This window comes from Carlito syrichta, unplaced genomic scaffold (assembly GCF_000164805.1).
Source record: "Carlito syrichta isolate Samal-C Ts95f unplaced genomic scaffold, Tarsius_syrichta-2.0.1 Scaffold115653, whole genome shotgun sequence".
NCBI classification, from domain to species: domain Eukaryota; kingdom Metazoa; phylum Chordata; class Mammalia; order Primates; family Tarsiidae; genus Carlito; species Carlito syrichta.
Genome location: NW_007059749.1, coordinates 9735 through 26366, shown reverse-complemented (window position 1 = coordinate 26366; position 16632 = coordinate 9735). Strand labels below are relative to the sequence as shown.

The following is a 16632-nucleotide window of genomic DNA, read 5'->3' as shown; positions in this document are numbered from 1 at the left end:
CGGCCAGTTAACTCAGCAGCGCCTTCGGCACATGGGCAGCGAGAGGCCAGGCGTCGTCTGGGGATACAAACACTGTCACGGGCCCTGACTCCACAAAACGGCGAGCGTGTCACGGAAAACCGTCAGGCAACATGGGGAACAGAGGGGCGGGGGCCAGCGCAGGGGAGAGTCGGGGGGAGCAGGGGTGCGTCACCCAGGTTCGAGGCAGGCCTGAAGTTCAAAGGCCAACCAGCCCCAGTGGGGGGAGGGGCGTCGCGGCCGCGAAAGAGGGGCCGGGAAGGGCTGAGCCCCGGGCCGAAAACGCCCCACGCGGGGCTTGGCAGCCGCAGGGCCCCGCTCTGCCCTGAGCGCAGTCCCCCACAGACGGCGGAGGCCACGGCACTCACTGTCCCCGTGGCCGCACGGTGCCTGACACTAGGTAGCTCGCTGCATGACGAACAGGGACCCTCACCTCAGAGAGGAAAGGCGAAGCGTGCCGCCACCGGCCAGGTCCTGAAGGCCGCCGAGCGGGTCAACGCAGCCAGGACCGGCCCTCCCGTCCGGGGCGGGGAGCCAGGGAAGGGCACGCGAGCAGAGCCGGGGCAGATCCCGCTGAGGTCGAGGGGAAGCCATGAGGGGCGGCCCTGGGCGCGGCGCCGGCTTGCTGCTAAACCCCTCTTAAAGCCTGGAACTCATGAAGTAGCCGAAGGGGCCGCAGATCGTGGCGTGTGGCAGAGGACAGGACGGTCGCCTGGACACAGTACCCCGTGGCTGTCACGCTTCTGTCCTCTGTGGGCAAGGCACCCGATGCTTTGTTCCAGACTGCCTTTTCGAGGATACCGCGGCGCCAGCGGCCTTCACGAGGACACAGCGTGAGCAGAGGGCAAGCAGGCTCACCGCCCACTGCGCGAGATTTGCGTCTGCAACTCCGCCCGCCTCGCCTGGCACGCGTGCCCCCGGTGGATGGTGGTGGCCGCACACGTCCACAGCATGTGAAGCAGGCGTTCTTCCGTGCTGAGTACCGCCCCAGGGGCTGAGGCAAGAGGGCTGCGACCGCACGCCGAGATGGGGCTGGCTGGGGCCCGGGCCACAGGGTCCTTGTCTCTGACCAGGATCCCTCGCCGCGCTGGGCTTGCCGCCAATATTCAAGGAGGGAGACTGTCGCGAGACCCTTTGCAGGCCTGGACACACCCTCGCGGGACAGCCTGTTCTCACCTTCACCATTCTCGGTCAGGCCCAACGAATTTGCCAAACAATGCTGATTCATTCCTCCGCTGCGGCTATCGTAGCGATGGTTTTAAAATACCCCAAACTGAAAATCCCTGTCCACGCTGTCCCAACAGTTTTGTTTTTGTTTTTACTTTTTCCCCTTTTGTTTCCAGTATTGTGGTAAATAGGACCGACAGATTTGTAAAGGGAGAGTAGGCCGGAGACACAGAGCTCACAAGGGAAAGGCAGAAGCCTAAAGAGAAAACAAAAAATAAGCCGAATGCGAGAGAAATCATCTGGAAGAGAAGCCAGTTTTCTAACATATAATCGTTTTAATGCCCTATATTCTGTGACTGGCAAGGGATCCTGTCCGAAACAAACAAGGACAATTCACACAGTGAGAGACGCCTTCGGCTTTGTTTGTGAAGAGCCCCCGCAGCCGAAACCTGGATCCCTGGAAGAAAGTGACCCTCCGAGGGGCAGAAGTGGTCTTTGATCTTCCTGAACCACTTGTCTTCGAATTCTTCCGAGGTCGTGGTCACCAAGGCAGCCAGGGCCGCAGGGCCCACACACTCCACCTCCGGCTGCAAGTCACCTCTCATCTTTTCCGGGAAGATGTCTTCTCCCATCACCTGTAGCAGGAGAAAGACAGTCCCAGTAACAGGCCGCAGACGTGGGATGGAAGACGACGTCGTTTACCAGCTGCAAAGCCTTTCTTTTTCTTTCGTTAGAAAATATATTTTGTTTGGGAAGTAATTTAGAGAGGGAGAGAGGAGACTCGCCTCCCCAAGGTGGGGGAGGGGGCCAAAGCTAGGAAACACGGTCTGCACGTAGCTCCGTGAGCACGCGGCCTGGCCAGCGCTTAGCAGGCCGTGACTAGGAGGTAAGTGAGCGCGAGCGCGAGCGCGAGGGAGGGAGGAGCTTCACCCCCCCAGGCAGGAGAGGGGGCCAAGGCTCAGGAAGCACGGCGGTGGCCACGGCTCCAAGAGCACACGCCCACACCAGAGTTTAGCACAGCAATGGCCACCAAACGTACAGGCCTTCATGCAAAAGCAGAAGACACATACGCAGCCAGGGGACATTTCCGCTGTGCTGAAAAGGTGTTTGTTCAGAAGCACTTCTCCGGCGGCCACGTCCACCTTACTCTCCCGAGTAGAAGAGCCATGAAGTGCTGGCCTGGCCACAGGACTGCTCGGCGCGCCGGAAGAACGGAGTCAACCTTTGTTTCGCTGGCAAGACAGCACCTGCAGGTGCCCCTCCCTTTGTCGGGGGTGGCTGAAAAGGGCCGACAGAGCTCAGGCCAAGCGGGACTGCTGGGCTGTGCGGGCACAGGCCCTGTCTCCAGCAGCTCTCCAAAGACGCCGGCTGGCAACACTCAAGCAGCAAGCCCTGGGCCCACGTCCCCAGAGACTCCAGGCCCCTGGGGCCGCTGCACTCCAGGGACTCCAGAAGCACCGGACCCGATGAAGGTGCAAGACCGCCCCCTGCTGGCCAGAAGCAGGCCCACGTGAGCACAGGGTCACAGCCCCAGATTCTGGGTGTCTCTGATGAGACACCAAGTTAGGGCGTAGAAGGCTTGTACCTGGACCCAGCAAGTGATCAGCGGCCCCCTTGGGTAGCGACAGTGAACTAAAACCAAGCTCCCAACAATTCATACCATTTGGCATGAAAGATTATCGTGTCCCCAGAAGGGAGGTTGTATATATAGGAGTCTAAGTCACATACGGACTTGGAACAGACGGCCTCTGGGGCTCCAGCAAACCTGGAGATCCGGGGTGTTCACAAAGCTCCACTTAGGATGGATTAGAAGCACGCTCAAAGATGGTGCCAGGGCTGGGTTGAAATCTTCAACGAAGACCATCGTCCAAGGAAACTGCCAACACGTGCACAGCCTCACTAGGCAACAGTCAGGACTTACTAAACATGGCATTTCATGAGTTCAGAGCTGCTTTTTGTTTCTGTATTTTCACACCTCTGAGTCAAGATGTATCTGGTAAGCACTGGCATGTCACAGTGTAAGTGGTATCTTATTCTTCTTTAAATGAGCATTTTAAATATTAATGTGTCTTACAATTGATGACTTCTTAGATTCAATGAAATGCAGCCAATTAAAACTGGTATAAAACACCAAAAAAGCCTTTCTTTAAAAATTAAGATATCTGGGCCAGGCTCGGTGGGGCTCAGCCTGTAATCCCAGCACTTTGGGAGGCCGAAGTGAGTGGACTACCTGAGCCCAAGGGTTTGAGACCAGTCCGGGCAACTTGGCGAGACCTCGTCTCTACAATAAATCAAAAAAATTAGCTGGGCATGACACTGCACACCTGTAGTTCTGGCTGCTTGGAAGGCTGAAGCGGAAGGATGGCCGGAGCCCAGCAGGCTGGCGCTGGGGTGGCCGTGAGTGTGCCACTGCACTCCAGCCTGGGCAACAGAGTGAGACTCCAACTCAAAATAAATAAATAAATAAAGATAGCTGAATAATAGTAATATCCAAACACTGCACTGTTCCAAAGAGAGACAGACAGGCACAATATTTCCAGGTATCAAAAAAGCCGCCAAAACACGTGGACATATAAAAATGTTAAACTTCTACATGCTGAAAAAATGATCAACTTCAGAAAATACTGCAATATATGAAAGGACAGGTCTAATAAAGAGAGCCCTTAAAATACGAAGAAAACAGAAACCAAGAGAGAATAATAAAGAAAGCATGAGTAGGTATTTCACATAATGCAGACGGCCGATCACTAGATGAAAAAAGTTCCTCTCAGCAGTCATCAAAAAATAAGCACAAATACTAAAAATATATTTTTATATACCAATTTTAAAAGTTATATTTCAAGTTGAATGATACAAAATTGCTGTTTTTATAGGTCAAAACTATTAAATACCGATGTTTTCACATGGTTCAACCTAACATCTAGAATTGGGGTAGAAACCAGGTTCACACACTGCTGGAGATGTCAACTGAACCAGCCTTTCTGAATGACAATCTGGAGATGTGCTTTAAGCCTGTAAAATGTTCCTATACTGTGACTCGGTGGTTCTATTTCTACAGAACGATTCATATACTATTCTACAGAATCTATTAATAATCTATAACCTGTTATTAAACAGACTATATAATCTATTCTAAAAGGACTTATTAAAATACATACTGAATACCTGCTAAATGGTCAACACAGGGAACTAAGTAAATAAACCACAGCTCATCCCAAAACTGGAGAGCCATCCAGTCATTGAAAACTGTGTATGTGGGTCAAGCCTGTGATCCCAGCACTCTAGGAGGCTGAGGTGAGAGGACTGCCTGAGCCCATGGGTACAAGACCAGACTGGGCAAGCTGGTGAGACCTCGTCCCAAGCAGAAAAAGAAAAGTCACAGAATATAAAATCAAGCAAAGAGCTTGGCAGTTTCTAAGAAAGTTCCACAGAGTTAATATATAATCCAGCAATCTCGTTCCCAAGCACGTATCCAAAAGAAGTTAAAACCGAACCTCAGACACACGTCAAGTGCTAGTGTTTGCGACGGCGTTGTTCACAGTATCCAGAAGGGGGAAACCGCACAAGTTTCCATCAGCAGGTGAGTGGGCACACAAATGGTCATTCAGCCATGGAAAGGCACGAAGTCTTGCTATGTGCTACAGTACAGGCGGCCCTTGTAAATACTCTGCTAAGCGAGCAAGGCAGACACACAAGGACAAGCAGTGTGAGGTCCCACTCGCGCGAGCTGGCGAGACTGCAGGCACATTCCTGGAGACAGCGTGGAGGAGAGGCTCCCAGGGCTGGGGGGCGGGGGCGGGGGCCACGGCTTCAGGGGAACAGTTTGTGTTTGGGGTGCTGACGAAAGACACTGCAATCAGCAGTGACGAGGCACAACGCTGTGAACGAACTTGCTGCCACTGAATGACACACTCAGCAGTGGTTAGGGGGGCAAATCATGACACACGGGTTTCACCAGAGGAAAGCAGCAGCACAGGACGAAGAACCCTTCGAGAACAAAAGCGACGTGCACCACGCAAGGCCCAAGTGCAGGCTGGGGCCTTCCGGAGCCCTGGTTCCCACAAGGCCCTCGCACACAACGCGAGGAGGCAAGCAGATGCCTCCAGGAGGCAGGTCCTGGCCACACCCAGGTCGCCGCAGCCCAGAGAACACGGGAAAGGCACGCTGGGACGCCACGGCCCTGATCAGTGCCTCCTCCTAAAGCCCTGCCGGCACGCCACACGCACCGTCCGAACAGGAGGCTCCTCTCCCCTCAACAGATCGACTGAGGCTGGTGAAGAACATGAGCTGCCCAGACACGCTCTCACTTTTGAGGAACCTGGAGCCCAGCTGAAACGGTAAGACGTGTGTCTGCGTCTCTTCAGGGCCCAAAGAGCCATCTTCAAGCGGTCACTCGTGTGCGCTTGAGGAAGGAGGACCGACTGCAGACCTGGGCATTCTGGGAAAGCTTCCCGGAGGATGTGCGACTTCAGCAGGGCCTCAGAGATGGGAACTGCAGCAGAGAGAGCAGAAGCCGTGGCAAACGCCAGACACGGCAGTGGGGTCCGGCGGGGCAAAAGGCGGATGCCAGAAGCTGGCGGGTAGGAAGCCAGGCTCCACCCTGAGGGCCGCGGGCAGCATGCCGAGGAGCCTGGACCAGACTGACGAGGGAAGGGCACACACTCAGCTTGTAAGCACACAGGCAACACAGGCAGGGCCGTTCTGTAAGGCTCACCCGGCAGCCACTGAAGGCTGATCTGGGGGAGGAAGCCAGCGAGACAGCCAGGAGGTCGCTGTGGGAGCCAGGAGAGATGGCCCTGGGTCCCGGAGGAGGGGGCATGGGCCTGGCTGGGTGAGGCCACGCGAGGAGGGCTGGGCGGGGGGACGTGGCAGGTCCAGGAGAAGTCAGTCTGGAAGGAAGCGGAGGCTCCTGCCAACGCCTCTGCCGCCTCTCAGCAGATACTGACGAGCCAGGCACAGGCCCGTGCCAGGCACAGGGGACGAGGACGGGCCTGGGTGTCCTGGGAGTGGCCCCACTTTGGACAGCTTGTGCCTGAGGTGACAGAACGACCGGTAACTGCCTCAGACGAGTCACCAGCAGCCAAGTATTCAGATGTGAGGCCCGTGCTCTCCCAAGCTGAGACCAGAGACACACTGGAACGTCACCAGCCTGGAGGTGACGGCGGAACCTGGGGGCGGTGGGGGCTTGCTGGGGATAAAGCGGAGAGCGGAGGGCAGAGGGAAGCCTCAGAGGCGCCACGACGGACTAGGAGGAACCGGGCAGCACCAAGCGGCAGAGGAGGGTCAGGGACGCAGGAGAGAACGGCCTGGGAGCCGCCTGGAAGGGAAGGGGAGAGGAATCGGAAGTGAGGGCGCACCACGTGCCACGGAGGACAGAGAGCACAGGTTGAGGAGAGACAGGTCCCGTGGGACGGGCCCAGGTGTATCTGTGTGTGTGTGAGCGAAGGTCAGGGGAGAAAGGGCGAAAAGGCAGCAGGAAGACAGATAGGAGGGCAGGACCTGAGCAGGGACTGATGTCAAGGAGCCGCCTGGCTTGGGGAAGGAAGAGGCCGGCCGGCTCACAGCCATACGGCGACAGGTGAGGGCCGTTGCGAGTGACGAGCACTGCGCATGCGAGAAAGCCCCTGAGGTGCCAGGCTTCAGTCCCGAGCCAAGGACACGGCGTGAGGAACTAAACACGTCATCTCCAAGTGCCTGAGAAATACGACAGGTCAGGTGTGGATGCCTGTCATCCCAGCACTCTGGGAGGCCAAGGCAGGAGGAATGCTTGAGCTCAAGAGTTCGAGCCCAGCCAGGGTCACAAAGCGAGACTCCTTCTCTACAGAAAGTAAAAAAACGAGCCAGCCATGGTGGTACGGCCTGTAGTCCAGATACCTGGGAGGCTGAGGCGAAAGGATGGCCCAAGCCCAGGAAGTTGAGGCTGCAGAGAGCCATGCAACAGTGTGTTTTACAAAAAGCCAGCTTTTTAGAAACAAAGCCAGGCCGGGCGCGGTGGCTCATGCCTATGATCCCAGTATTTTAGGAAGCCCAGGTGAGAGGACTGCCCGAGCCTGGGAGTTCAAGACCAGCCTGGGCAATTTAGTGAGACCTCATCTCTACAATAAATCACAAAAATTAGCCGGGTGTGGTGGTGTGCATCTGTAGTTCCAGCTACCAGGCAGACTGAGACGGAAGGATCCCCTGAGCCCTGCAGGTCGAGGCCGCAGTGGCTGTGAGCATGCCACTGCACTCTAGACTTTAACTCAAAAAAAGAAGCCAATAAAGGTTTAAATGCTACTTTTAAAAAGTTCTCTGCAATCATCGAAGCAGTGAAGGTGCAGCATAAAGGAAATGGACTTGCAGCTGCAGACACGGGCTCAGCCCAGCTCTGCCTCGGAAGCCCAGCACAAGTGAGCCACTGCCTCTCCAGACTTGACTCCAGCCCTGCCGTCTGCCCCAGCGGCTGCACTGGACGAAGAAGGACCACACGGAGCTGCCACACAGACGTGAGCTAGTTCACGTATGCACTCACATGCAAACAGCCATGGCACACAAGCTGGGTGGGCCACGGTCATCGAGCGCCTGCAGTGCCCACCACCAGCACGCTGTAGGGAAGCTGCCGGGCCACATGGGTGGCTGATGAGCGGCCAGGGGCATCCAAGTAGGGAAGAGTCCCTCTGCAATGGATCTGCCGTCTCAAGCGGCATGGCGGCCGGAAGACAGCTGCTCCCTGGCTCCCCACAGCCGGAGACACTCACCTCGGCCACCAGCAGCAAGGCGTCCTCGCCGAAGCCCAGAGCTCTCATCTTGTCTCCGACCTCCTGCTGGGTCCTGAGGTTCCTCTCCAGAGCAAACGAGGCCTGCTGAGGCTGGCTGAGCTGGAGCAAAAGCCTGCAAAGTCGAGAGTCCAGGCGCGGTCCACACAAGGAGAGCAGTGGGGACACGTTCCCAGCCCAGGCTGGCAGTCCCACATGAGCCCTCCAGTTCAGCAAGGAGCCGCCCACCCCCCGGGCCGTCACCAGGGCCCTCAAACTTCCAATGCAGCGAACTGCCGGCTTCACAGAGGAGCCTCGTCCTTTCAGAAATCACAGACCAAAACTTTCCAAGAAAGGTTTAGGGGGCCAGACCTGAGAGTGCTTCTGGTGGGCCTGGAAGGCTGAGGGACCTGAGTGGCAAGACCCAGGCTCCTCCGGCCATGCCTGGGCCTGTCCCTGACTCCCACCAGCCCGCGGCAGCCTGGCCCCAGGGCTACCGCGGTCCGTGGCTGCCCCCAACCGCTCGGCAGGCCGCCCTGGGGACGCAGGAGCCTGCCATCACCTCATCCCCACCCCGCCCCTGCTGGGACTGCAGCCAGCTCTTCTCTCCCATTCCCCAGCCCTCCCCCTTGGCTCCTGCTCCTGTTTCTGAAACTGACCACGCAGATATTCCCAGCTTCCCTTGGGCCTCACTAGCACCCACCACATGCCCAGAAGCCCTGAGCCCTCCTGGCTCCCTCAGGTCACACACCGGAAAAGCTCCAGACACCGCCCCGGACACGGAGAGGTGAGAGGGGCCCGCCTGCCTCCTGGCAGGGCAAGAGGGAGGCCTCAAATAAGCCCCAAGAAAACAGTCCAAGGTAGAGGATCTGATGCCTTCCTGGGTGAAGCCACGCCCCCCGAGGGAGCCAAACCCCCAGGTGGAAGCCCGCCTCCCCAAACAGAGCCACGCCCCCCCAGCGGACCCTCCTGCGGACAGCGCGGTGCAGGAAGGGCTTCCCAAGGCGCCCCTTGAACTGCAGCCTGCCTGGAGGAGCAGCGGGAGGACGTCGGGGCAGAGGCCTGGCCAGGAGGCTCTGACACAGGCACCAGCTCAGCAGGTTTGAAACCCACGAGACCACTGGGGCTGACACGAGCGGGAGAAAAGAGGGTCATAATGAGTGAACGCAGAGACAGGGCGGTTCAAACAAGACCCGTCGGCCACGGAAAGAGCGCGGTGCTGACATGAGCACAGGGCAGCACGGAGAGCGCGCCACCTGTCTCCACGCACCCTCAGTCACCTGCTGGCCTGGGGACCCTGACACCCACATGCTTTCCTCACGCTTTCTCCTACTTCTCGTCTGCGCCCTACCTGCGAACTGCCTTGTCACACCATGCTGACACCACCTCCTCAGAGGCCGTTCTCCAGCCCCCTCCTCAGCTCCTGATTCTTGCGACAGGACTGCTTCCTCCTTCCTGCGAGCTGGACTCCTGTTTCCCAAGAAAGAGCTCCCACACACACCAGACTCTCCGTGCTTCAAGCCAGCATCATGATCCCCACCAGGTCTGCTCTGGCCACCTCCCACGGGCGCCATGTCCCGGGAGGCGCCACCATGCACCTGCGCCCCAGACAGCGATGCCTCCGCTCTCCCAGCCCACCCTTCGCAGGCACACGGCTGGGCACCGCGTCCTGGGCGCCCCAGCCTGCGCTGGCGCCCACCTCTTCTTGCCGTCCCGGCCAGGCCCTTACCCCTTCACCAGTCAGCCCACAGCCTCCACCCGGGGCCCGGCTCCAAACTCGCCCTCCTGCCCCGCCGTCGGGCCGTCACAGCTCCCACAGCACTGCAGGCCGTCAGCACAAGCCCTGACATCCTCTGCGGACACCGAGACGGACGCCGGCCAGCACGAGCCGCCAGCCCTCGCCAGGTGCCGCCCGGCCCCACGCAGGGCAGGAAGCACTTTGCTCCTCTCTGCCGCAGCCCCCTTTTCTCCGTCTGTCAAGAGGAGGAGAGCGGAGCCCAGAGTTGAAGGAAACTGCCGCGTCACAGTCGCTCGTGCCGTACCCGCCACGGACTGCGGTCTTCCAAGCCAGATCTGGCCCCGGCGTCCCGCCCGCCCAGCGCCACGGCCGACAGCCGCCCCAGGTCCTGCCGGTGCCGCTCCTGCCGCCAGACAGACGCGCCGCCCAGCCCTCGGCCCCTCCGGCGTGCTCCCACTCTTCCCCACAAGGGAGCATTGCTCGGGGTGAGCCAGCTGGCCTGGAAGGTCACAGGGCCGCCGTCGGAGGCCAGGTCCCCACCCTGACCGCAAGTCACGGCTTCGCACTGCGGGCTGGTCTTAGTGCCCCCTAGTCCACACGGTGGGATCCTCACAGGAACCCCGAGTCGCGAGGACTCAATGAAGCCATGCACACAACGCACTGGGGCGTGGCGTCTGCTGGCAAGCCCCCGCGGGGCCTCTTGGTGGGAGCAGGCCCCCGTAAAGAAAGGCTCCCTGCTTTCCGCCACGTAGCAGCCGGCCGGCGCGGCCGACGCACCACGCAGCGCCTGTGCCGCCAGCCCGGGCTAGCGGCGCATTTCCGCGGCGCCGTGAGCGTGCGAGGCAAAGCTCTGCCTCGAAGCACTCCTCACTGCCCCGCACCGTGACATGCTGGGCACACGCTGCCACCCAGAGCGCTTCTGAACGGAAGTAGCACAGCAAGTGCGAGCACAGGATACAACCTGCCAACCATGCACGTCTGGGGAGCCTCACCGTTTGCACCGGAGCCAGAAGCCAGCCTGCTTGCACAGATGGCAGGACTGGTCGGTGCGCTCCCTGCCTCTGCCCTCAAGCTCCCGCACTTCAAGGACAGAAAGTACTTGGAGTCCTGGGGCAGATCACGGGAATTCTCTGTGGAATGAATTAAGCGCTGCTTATTCCCACCACAAGCAACGCAAACATGCAAGGAGCTTTCCTTCTTCGCTAGATTTCTGTGGAAGGTAAAAGCATGAAAAATTCTTTAAAACGTCTCTTCTCCCAGCCAGGCACAGTGGCTCAGTCTGTCATCCCAGCACTTTGGGAGGCCGAGGCGAGAGGACTACCTGAGGTTCGAAACCAGCCTGGGCAACTTGGCGAGACCTCATCTCTACAATAAATCACAAAAACTAGTCAGGCGTGGTGGCGTGCATCTGTAGTTCCAGCTACTTGGAAGGCTGAGGCGGAAGGACTGCCTAAGCTCAGCAGGTCGAGGCTGCAGTGGCAGTGAGTATGCCACTGCACTACAGCCTGGGCGACAAGAATGAGACTCCAATTCAAAAAAATAAATAAATAAATAAACGTTTCTTCTCTCTTTTTCAATATTTTATGCATTTTTATTTTCCCAATTTTTTATTTTTATTTTTTTGAGTTGGAGTCTCACTCTGTCACCCAGACTGGAGTGCAGTGGCCGCTCCCGGCCACCGCAGCCTCGCCCTGCTGGGCTCCGGCGATCCTTCCGCCTCAGCCTTCCGAGTAGCCGGAATTACAGGCATGCGCTACCACGCCCGGCTGATTTTTTGATTTATTGTAGAGATGAGGTCTCGCTGCCCAGGGGGGTCTCGAACTACCCAATTTTTTAATGTTTTTCAATTTAAACTTTCTATCAGGAGCAATGACAGATTGTATTCTTGAGCAAACACAGTTTTGTTTCTAAGTCTTTTATACTGAAATAACACACATTCAGGGGATTCTGTCTAGACCACAGGAAACATTCAAGAACACAGGCCGGCCAGGCTCAGTGGCTCAGCATGTCGTCCTAGCACCCTGGGAGGCCGAGGCGAGTGGACTGCTTGAGCCTGCAGGTTCGAGACCAGACCGGACAACTTGATGAGTCCTCAAAAGCAAAAATCAGCCAGGCGTGGTGGCATGCATCTGTAGTTCTAGCTACTGGGAAGGGTGAGGTGGAAGCAACACCGGAGCCCAGCAGGTCGATGCCAGAATGGCCGTAAGCATGCCACTGCCCTCCAGCCTGGGCGATGGAGTGATACTCCGACTCAAAAAAAAAAAAAAAAAAAAAAGAAGCTGGGCTCGGTGGCTCAGCCTGTCATCCCGTGCCTTGAGAGGCTGAGGTGAGTGGATTGCCTGAGCCCGTGGGTTCGAGACTGCCTGGGACCTCATCTTCACAATAAATCAAAAAATCAGCCGGGCGTGGTAGCGCGCGCCTGTAGTTCCGGCCACTCGGAAGGCTGAGGTGGAAGGATCGCCGGAGCCCAGCGGGTCGAGGCTACGGTGGCCGGGAGCCGCTGCTGCCCTCCAGGCTGGGTGACCGAGTGAGACTTGACTCAAAAAAAAAAGAACAAAGGCCAAGTGTGTAGTCGGGAACTTTTTGAAGCTTAAAATCAGGAAAACACAGCCTTCCCCCGAGCCTGTGAGCACGCCCTGCCGACCCGCTCTCAGCTCACCTGGTCCGCATAAGCGAGGCACACGCCTTCACCCGAGTCTCCAGCGACTTAGCTTCTCTCTCGTCTGCCAGGCAGTGCTGGGTGTTGGGAAGAGCGCTCTCCTTTTTCTGGCTGTTACGGCCACTTGCTTCCCCAAACACAGAGCTCTCAGGCAAGCCTTCGGGAAAACACAAAAGATAGTCTTTTCCTGAGCGTGGAGAGGAGGATCTGACAGTCCTGTCACTTGAGGCGAAGCTGTCCTGTTTCTGAGATGACGTATACGCTGCTGACGGGGCTGGCCCCTGGCTCAGGTAAGCCTCTGCCAACCTGCTCCAGTTCCAAGGGTAAAAAGGATGCAGAGAAATCAGCTTCTGCAGGCAGAAAATTGTTTCCTCCAAGTTCCGCAAGCTTGAACAAATAGCCAACTGGAGGTAGAGCACAGCGGTCAAGTGGTCTGTGTTGGTGGCTTTATTTTCCTGCGGAGAAAGAACGGTTGAGAACTACACTGCATGCATTTCTGGCATGGCAGTGAGGACGCCTAGAGGTCGAAGGTGTGCACCAACCAAACGTAGGTTCCAGGGGCTACGCGAGGGGGGCGCCCTGATACCTTCTAGCCGATCTCTTGCTGGAAACCCTCAACCTGGAGAAACAGATGCCAGCTAGCAGACAGCTGCCAGCCATTCCCATCACCCTCGTGTTACAATGATGTAACAGTCCCTGTGACACTGGCCTGCCAAATGTTCAGCACCTAAAATATGCTGCCAGTTAATTTCCAGTTTTTACCATAATCTTCACAGTCTCTAGCCAGATATCTGATGACTGCACTGCAATATCCGAGGCTTTCTAAAAACCCAAACAGTAATTTCCTTGCGGATTTGAACAAACTCCACTTCCAAATTTTACTTGGCTTAGACATCTGAAACAGGATGACCTGACGCTCTCTTCAGATGTGCTGTAACTGAGTCCAAATGCCTTCCCTGGTGACTGTTGCCAAGGCCGAATTGTTTTTGGCCAAAGGCGGCTGCCTGGTTCCCCCTGATCAGAAGATAGATCCCTCTCAGGTCTCCACAGTCACAGCCACCACCTCTTGCCTCCCCTGCCAAGTGGCAAATGCCCTCTGGGTTAGGCAAAACAGGCCCGCTTTGTCTAAGCGAGAGTCTGTGGACAGTGGACACGAAGGCCAAGGACAGCCCAGTCTGCTGGCGCCCCGGTCGGCTCGGCCTGCGGTCCCACAGGTCGTCAGAGCCGCCATCAGTGACGCCTGCAGTCACAGAATCAAGCGCTCTTCAGCCAGCCAGCCCGCGAGAGCAGCTCGCCCCAACACCAGAGGGCACTGCGTGTGCGGGACGTGACCACATCTGTCTCCGTACATCAAACCCAGACCCGAACCGCAGGACGAAATCCATGTCTGAGTGGGTGGATGAGAGAGACCTGGACAAGAGGATTTTGAGAGCACAACCAGAGAGCTCCTCTCTGGAGATTAAATCCTGCCTAATTTCCAGAAAGCCGTTTTCTTGCCGTGGCTATCACACAGGAATGCCAGTCCAGGTAAGGCGATGTTCTAATTATTTAAGAAGCCAGTCCTGTTGTAAGTGTTACCCAAGAACCATTAAGAGAGATGCACGAACAGAAGTTGTAAGCAGACGTTCACATCCTGATGGGCACTTGCGTCTCGCTGCCTAGTTCAGTGTTACACACTCACTTGTCCCCTACCCGATGCAAGAGGACAGTGACCACTGTGACAGATGACAGGCAAACCACCAGCGCTGACAGCAAAGGAGGTCCTTACGTAGGAAAGAAATGCAGCAAAAAAGCACAGCCCAGGTTGCGAGGGAATGAGGGAGCCTTGCAGACAGGGGGCCTGAGACCCTGTGCAAGAGACCTGAGGAGGGGAGCCCCAGCCCACTGCTGGATCTCGCCCCACCGGCGCCCAGGGGCCTGAGGGACAGTTCCAGAAGTCCCCACCCAGTGCCAGAACCTGCCTGGCAGCCACCTCGAGCTCTAGAGACCCAGCGTCCACTGACTGGCAAGCGTCCCTTCTGTGAGCCGCAGAGACATACAGACTGGCAGGCACCAGAGACCACCCAGGCTCGGCCCCCACCCTGAGGCCGCTTCAACGACCGAGGCAAAGAGGACGAAGCGTGGCCAGGACTTGCAAGAGATACTGCGGAGAGAGCCAGAGAGAGCCGAACAGCAACGGGGTCCAAAGAGGGACGGAGAGGCCAAAGCACTGCAGACATGCAGACCCGGGAGATGGCAGGCACATGGCAAAGCCCACGGGGCTCACCGCCACGCCCAGGCTTCCCCGACGAGCCTGACGGGTAACCTTCTGGCCTGACAGTCAACTGCAACCAGGAGAGCACTGAGGAGAAAGAGCAAAAACCTGCTGCCCTCCACGTTCTGAAGCACCAATCCAGGGTGCCCTTGGCCACAAGAGCCTCAGTCCCAGGGACCGCCCTGGCGAGCAAGGTCAGGGGCTTCGCTCGGTCAGCGAGGAGGGTGGCAGCGCCACACACGGGACCATCAGCTGAGCCCTGGGCCCGCCTGCACAAGGCTCCAGTGCCACAGTGCCTCAGCGATCCCTCAGGGAGAGGGCCGGTCACCACACGCCAGGACTGGGCAGGTCAGACCAATTCCCGCATACACTTCACTCGGAAGTCAAGACAAGCAAACCGATAATGCCTTAATCTAAAACCAAAACCAAACAGAATCTAGGATTGCTAAGAACTGCCCTTACCTCTTTAAAAAGTCTGCAAATTCCATTTAAAAATAAAAAGGACTACTAAGCTTGGCTTGGTGTATTAAGCTTTTTTTTATTTCTGTGTATAAAAGTAATAGATGTTCACTACAGAAATTGGAGAACACAGTCTAAGAAAATCTAACGAAGAGAAAAGATCACTCACAATCCTTCCACACTGAGCATTTACTCCCAAAAAGACAAGAGTCGCTGCGATGACATTTTGAGGCAATAAAGATTTCTTTAGTATAACACAAGAAAAATATTACAAGAAAATGATTACGCCTGCAGCTCCAAACTGTCCGCCAGAGTAAAGTTCTTACATCACTGATGGCTTTCTTCTGCTTACCCAAATCCACAGATTTTGCCGTTAGCAAGAAGTCTGTTCTGTTCTTAGAAAATAAACTGTTCGGCCGCCTCTGGCACGGGAACCAGTGGCGTGAAGCAGACCAAGAAGGCACTCACCAAGTCCACAGCCATCTCCAGCGCTTCCACGTGCCTTCCCAGGTGAGCCAGACACCGAGCCTGGCCTTCCTGGACATCCCTCTTCATGGCAAAATGGGAGGAGGACAGCTTTGCAGAGACGCTGGAATACTCCTGCAGTGCTTTCTGGCAATGAGATGAAACGTAAAACAAATGAAGAAAAAGGGAAGAAAAGAAAGATGGAAAACATAACAGAAAAAAGGACTCAGGATGAGGACACCTCTCCCCTATGTGGAAGTGAGTGTTGTAATGTCACAGCTGACCCGACAATGGACTGAAGACGACGCGAGCATTCCAGCCCCACTGTCCTCCACGGCGGGAAGGAGAAACTGGGACGTAACATCACCAGCACGGAAGATGTCACTGCTCTCTGTCTCTTTGTGAAACCACTAGAAACCGGGAAAAGAGCATATCACAGAGCCTTTTGCAGTAGACACACAGGCTCGGAATCCTGGCTCTGCCACTAACCTGCCGCCTGACCGTCTCATCAGCAAATGACAGGACTCGCAAGACATGAACGGAGGTGGATGGGTAAAGCAACCTGGCCCCAGCGGGCAGTCCTTCCGGTCCTGACGCATCCTGGGGTGCTCACTACCCCCAGGGCACTACAGGGTCTCTGGGCTGGAGAACCCACGGAATGATCACACGGAACCTGGGGAACCAGACCCACAGCCAGCCAGAGACCCTTCTGCTGGAGTTGCAGGAACAAAAGAACTGAAACGTGGAGGCCTGAGATGACAAGCACACATGCAACGGACTGGGCCGCCAGCCCTGGAAACCCCGGCCGAGGAGCCACGCCCAGCACCACCCCAGACACGAGCTGGGCCCCACCTGGAACTCCTGCCTTCTGTATGCCAGGTCCCCTCTGAATTTCTTCACAGTCAGAGCTTCAGCGTCATCACTGCTCTCCGTCTCTTCGTGAAACCACTAGAAACCGGGAAAAGAGCACATCACAGGGAGGCTGTGCTTTTCTGTCTCACACTCCAAGCGGCTTCCCATGAAATCACGGGTTCCACCCAAAAAAGGCGGCCTCGGTGGGCTGAGACAGCGGGTGGCACACCGGAAAGGCGGGGGTCGGCAAAGCCGGGTCAGCGGAAGGCTGAGGGGGTCGAGCAGG

The 16632-nt window shown here is 56.9% G+C and overlaps 1 protein-coding gene across 1 annotated transcript in view; it reads right to left on the bottom strand.

Moving 5' to 3' along the window:
* Window positions 1-1497: 1497 nt before the first annotated feature.
* Window positions 1498-16632, bottom strand: part of CUNH8orf76 (chromosome unknown C8orf76 homolog) — a 17483-nt gene continuing 2348 nt past the window's right edge. The window contains exons 3-7 of the mRNA XM_021706240.1: window positions 16347-16442; window positions 15498-15641; window positions 12317-12771; window positions 7923-8055; window positions 1498-1820 (exon numbers count right to left, since the gene is read on the bottom strand). Of these exons, the coding sequence (XP_021561915.1) occupies window positions 1521-1820; window positions 7923-8055; window positions 12317-12771; window positions 15498-15641; window positions 16347-16442 (1128 nt within the window). The 3' untranslated portion in view covers window positions 1498-1520. The remainder of the gene's footprint in view (window positions 1821-7922; window positions 8056-12316; window positions 12772-15497; window positions 15642-16346; window positions 16443-16632) is intronic.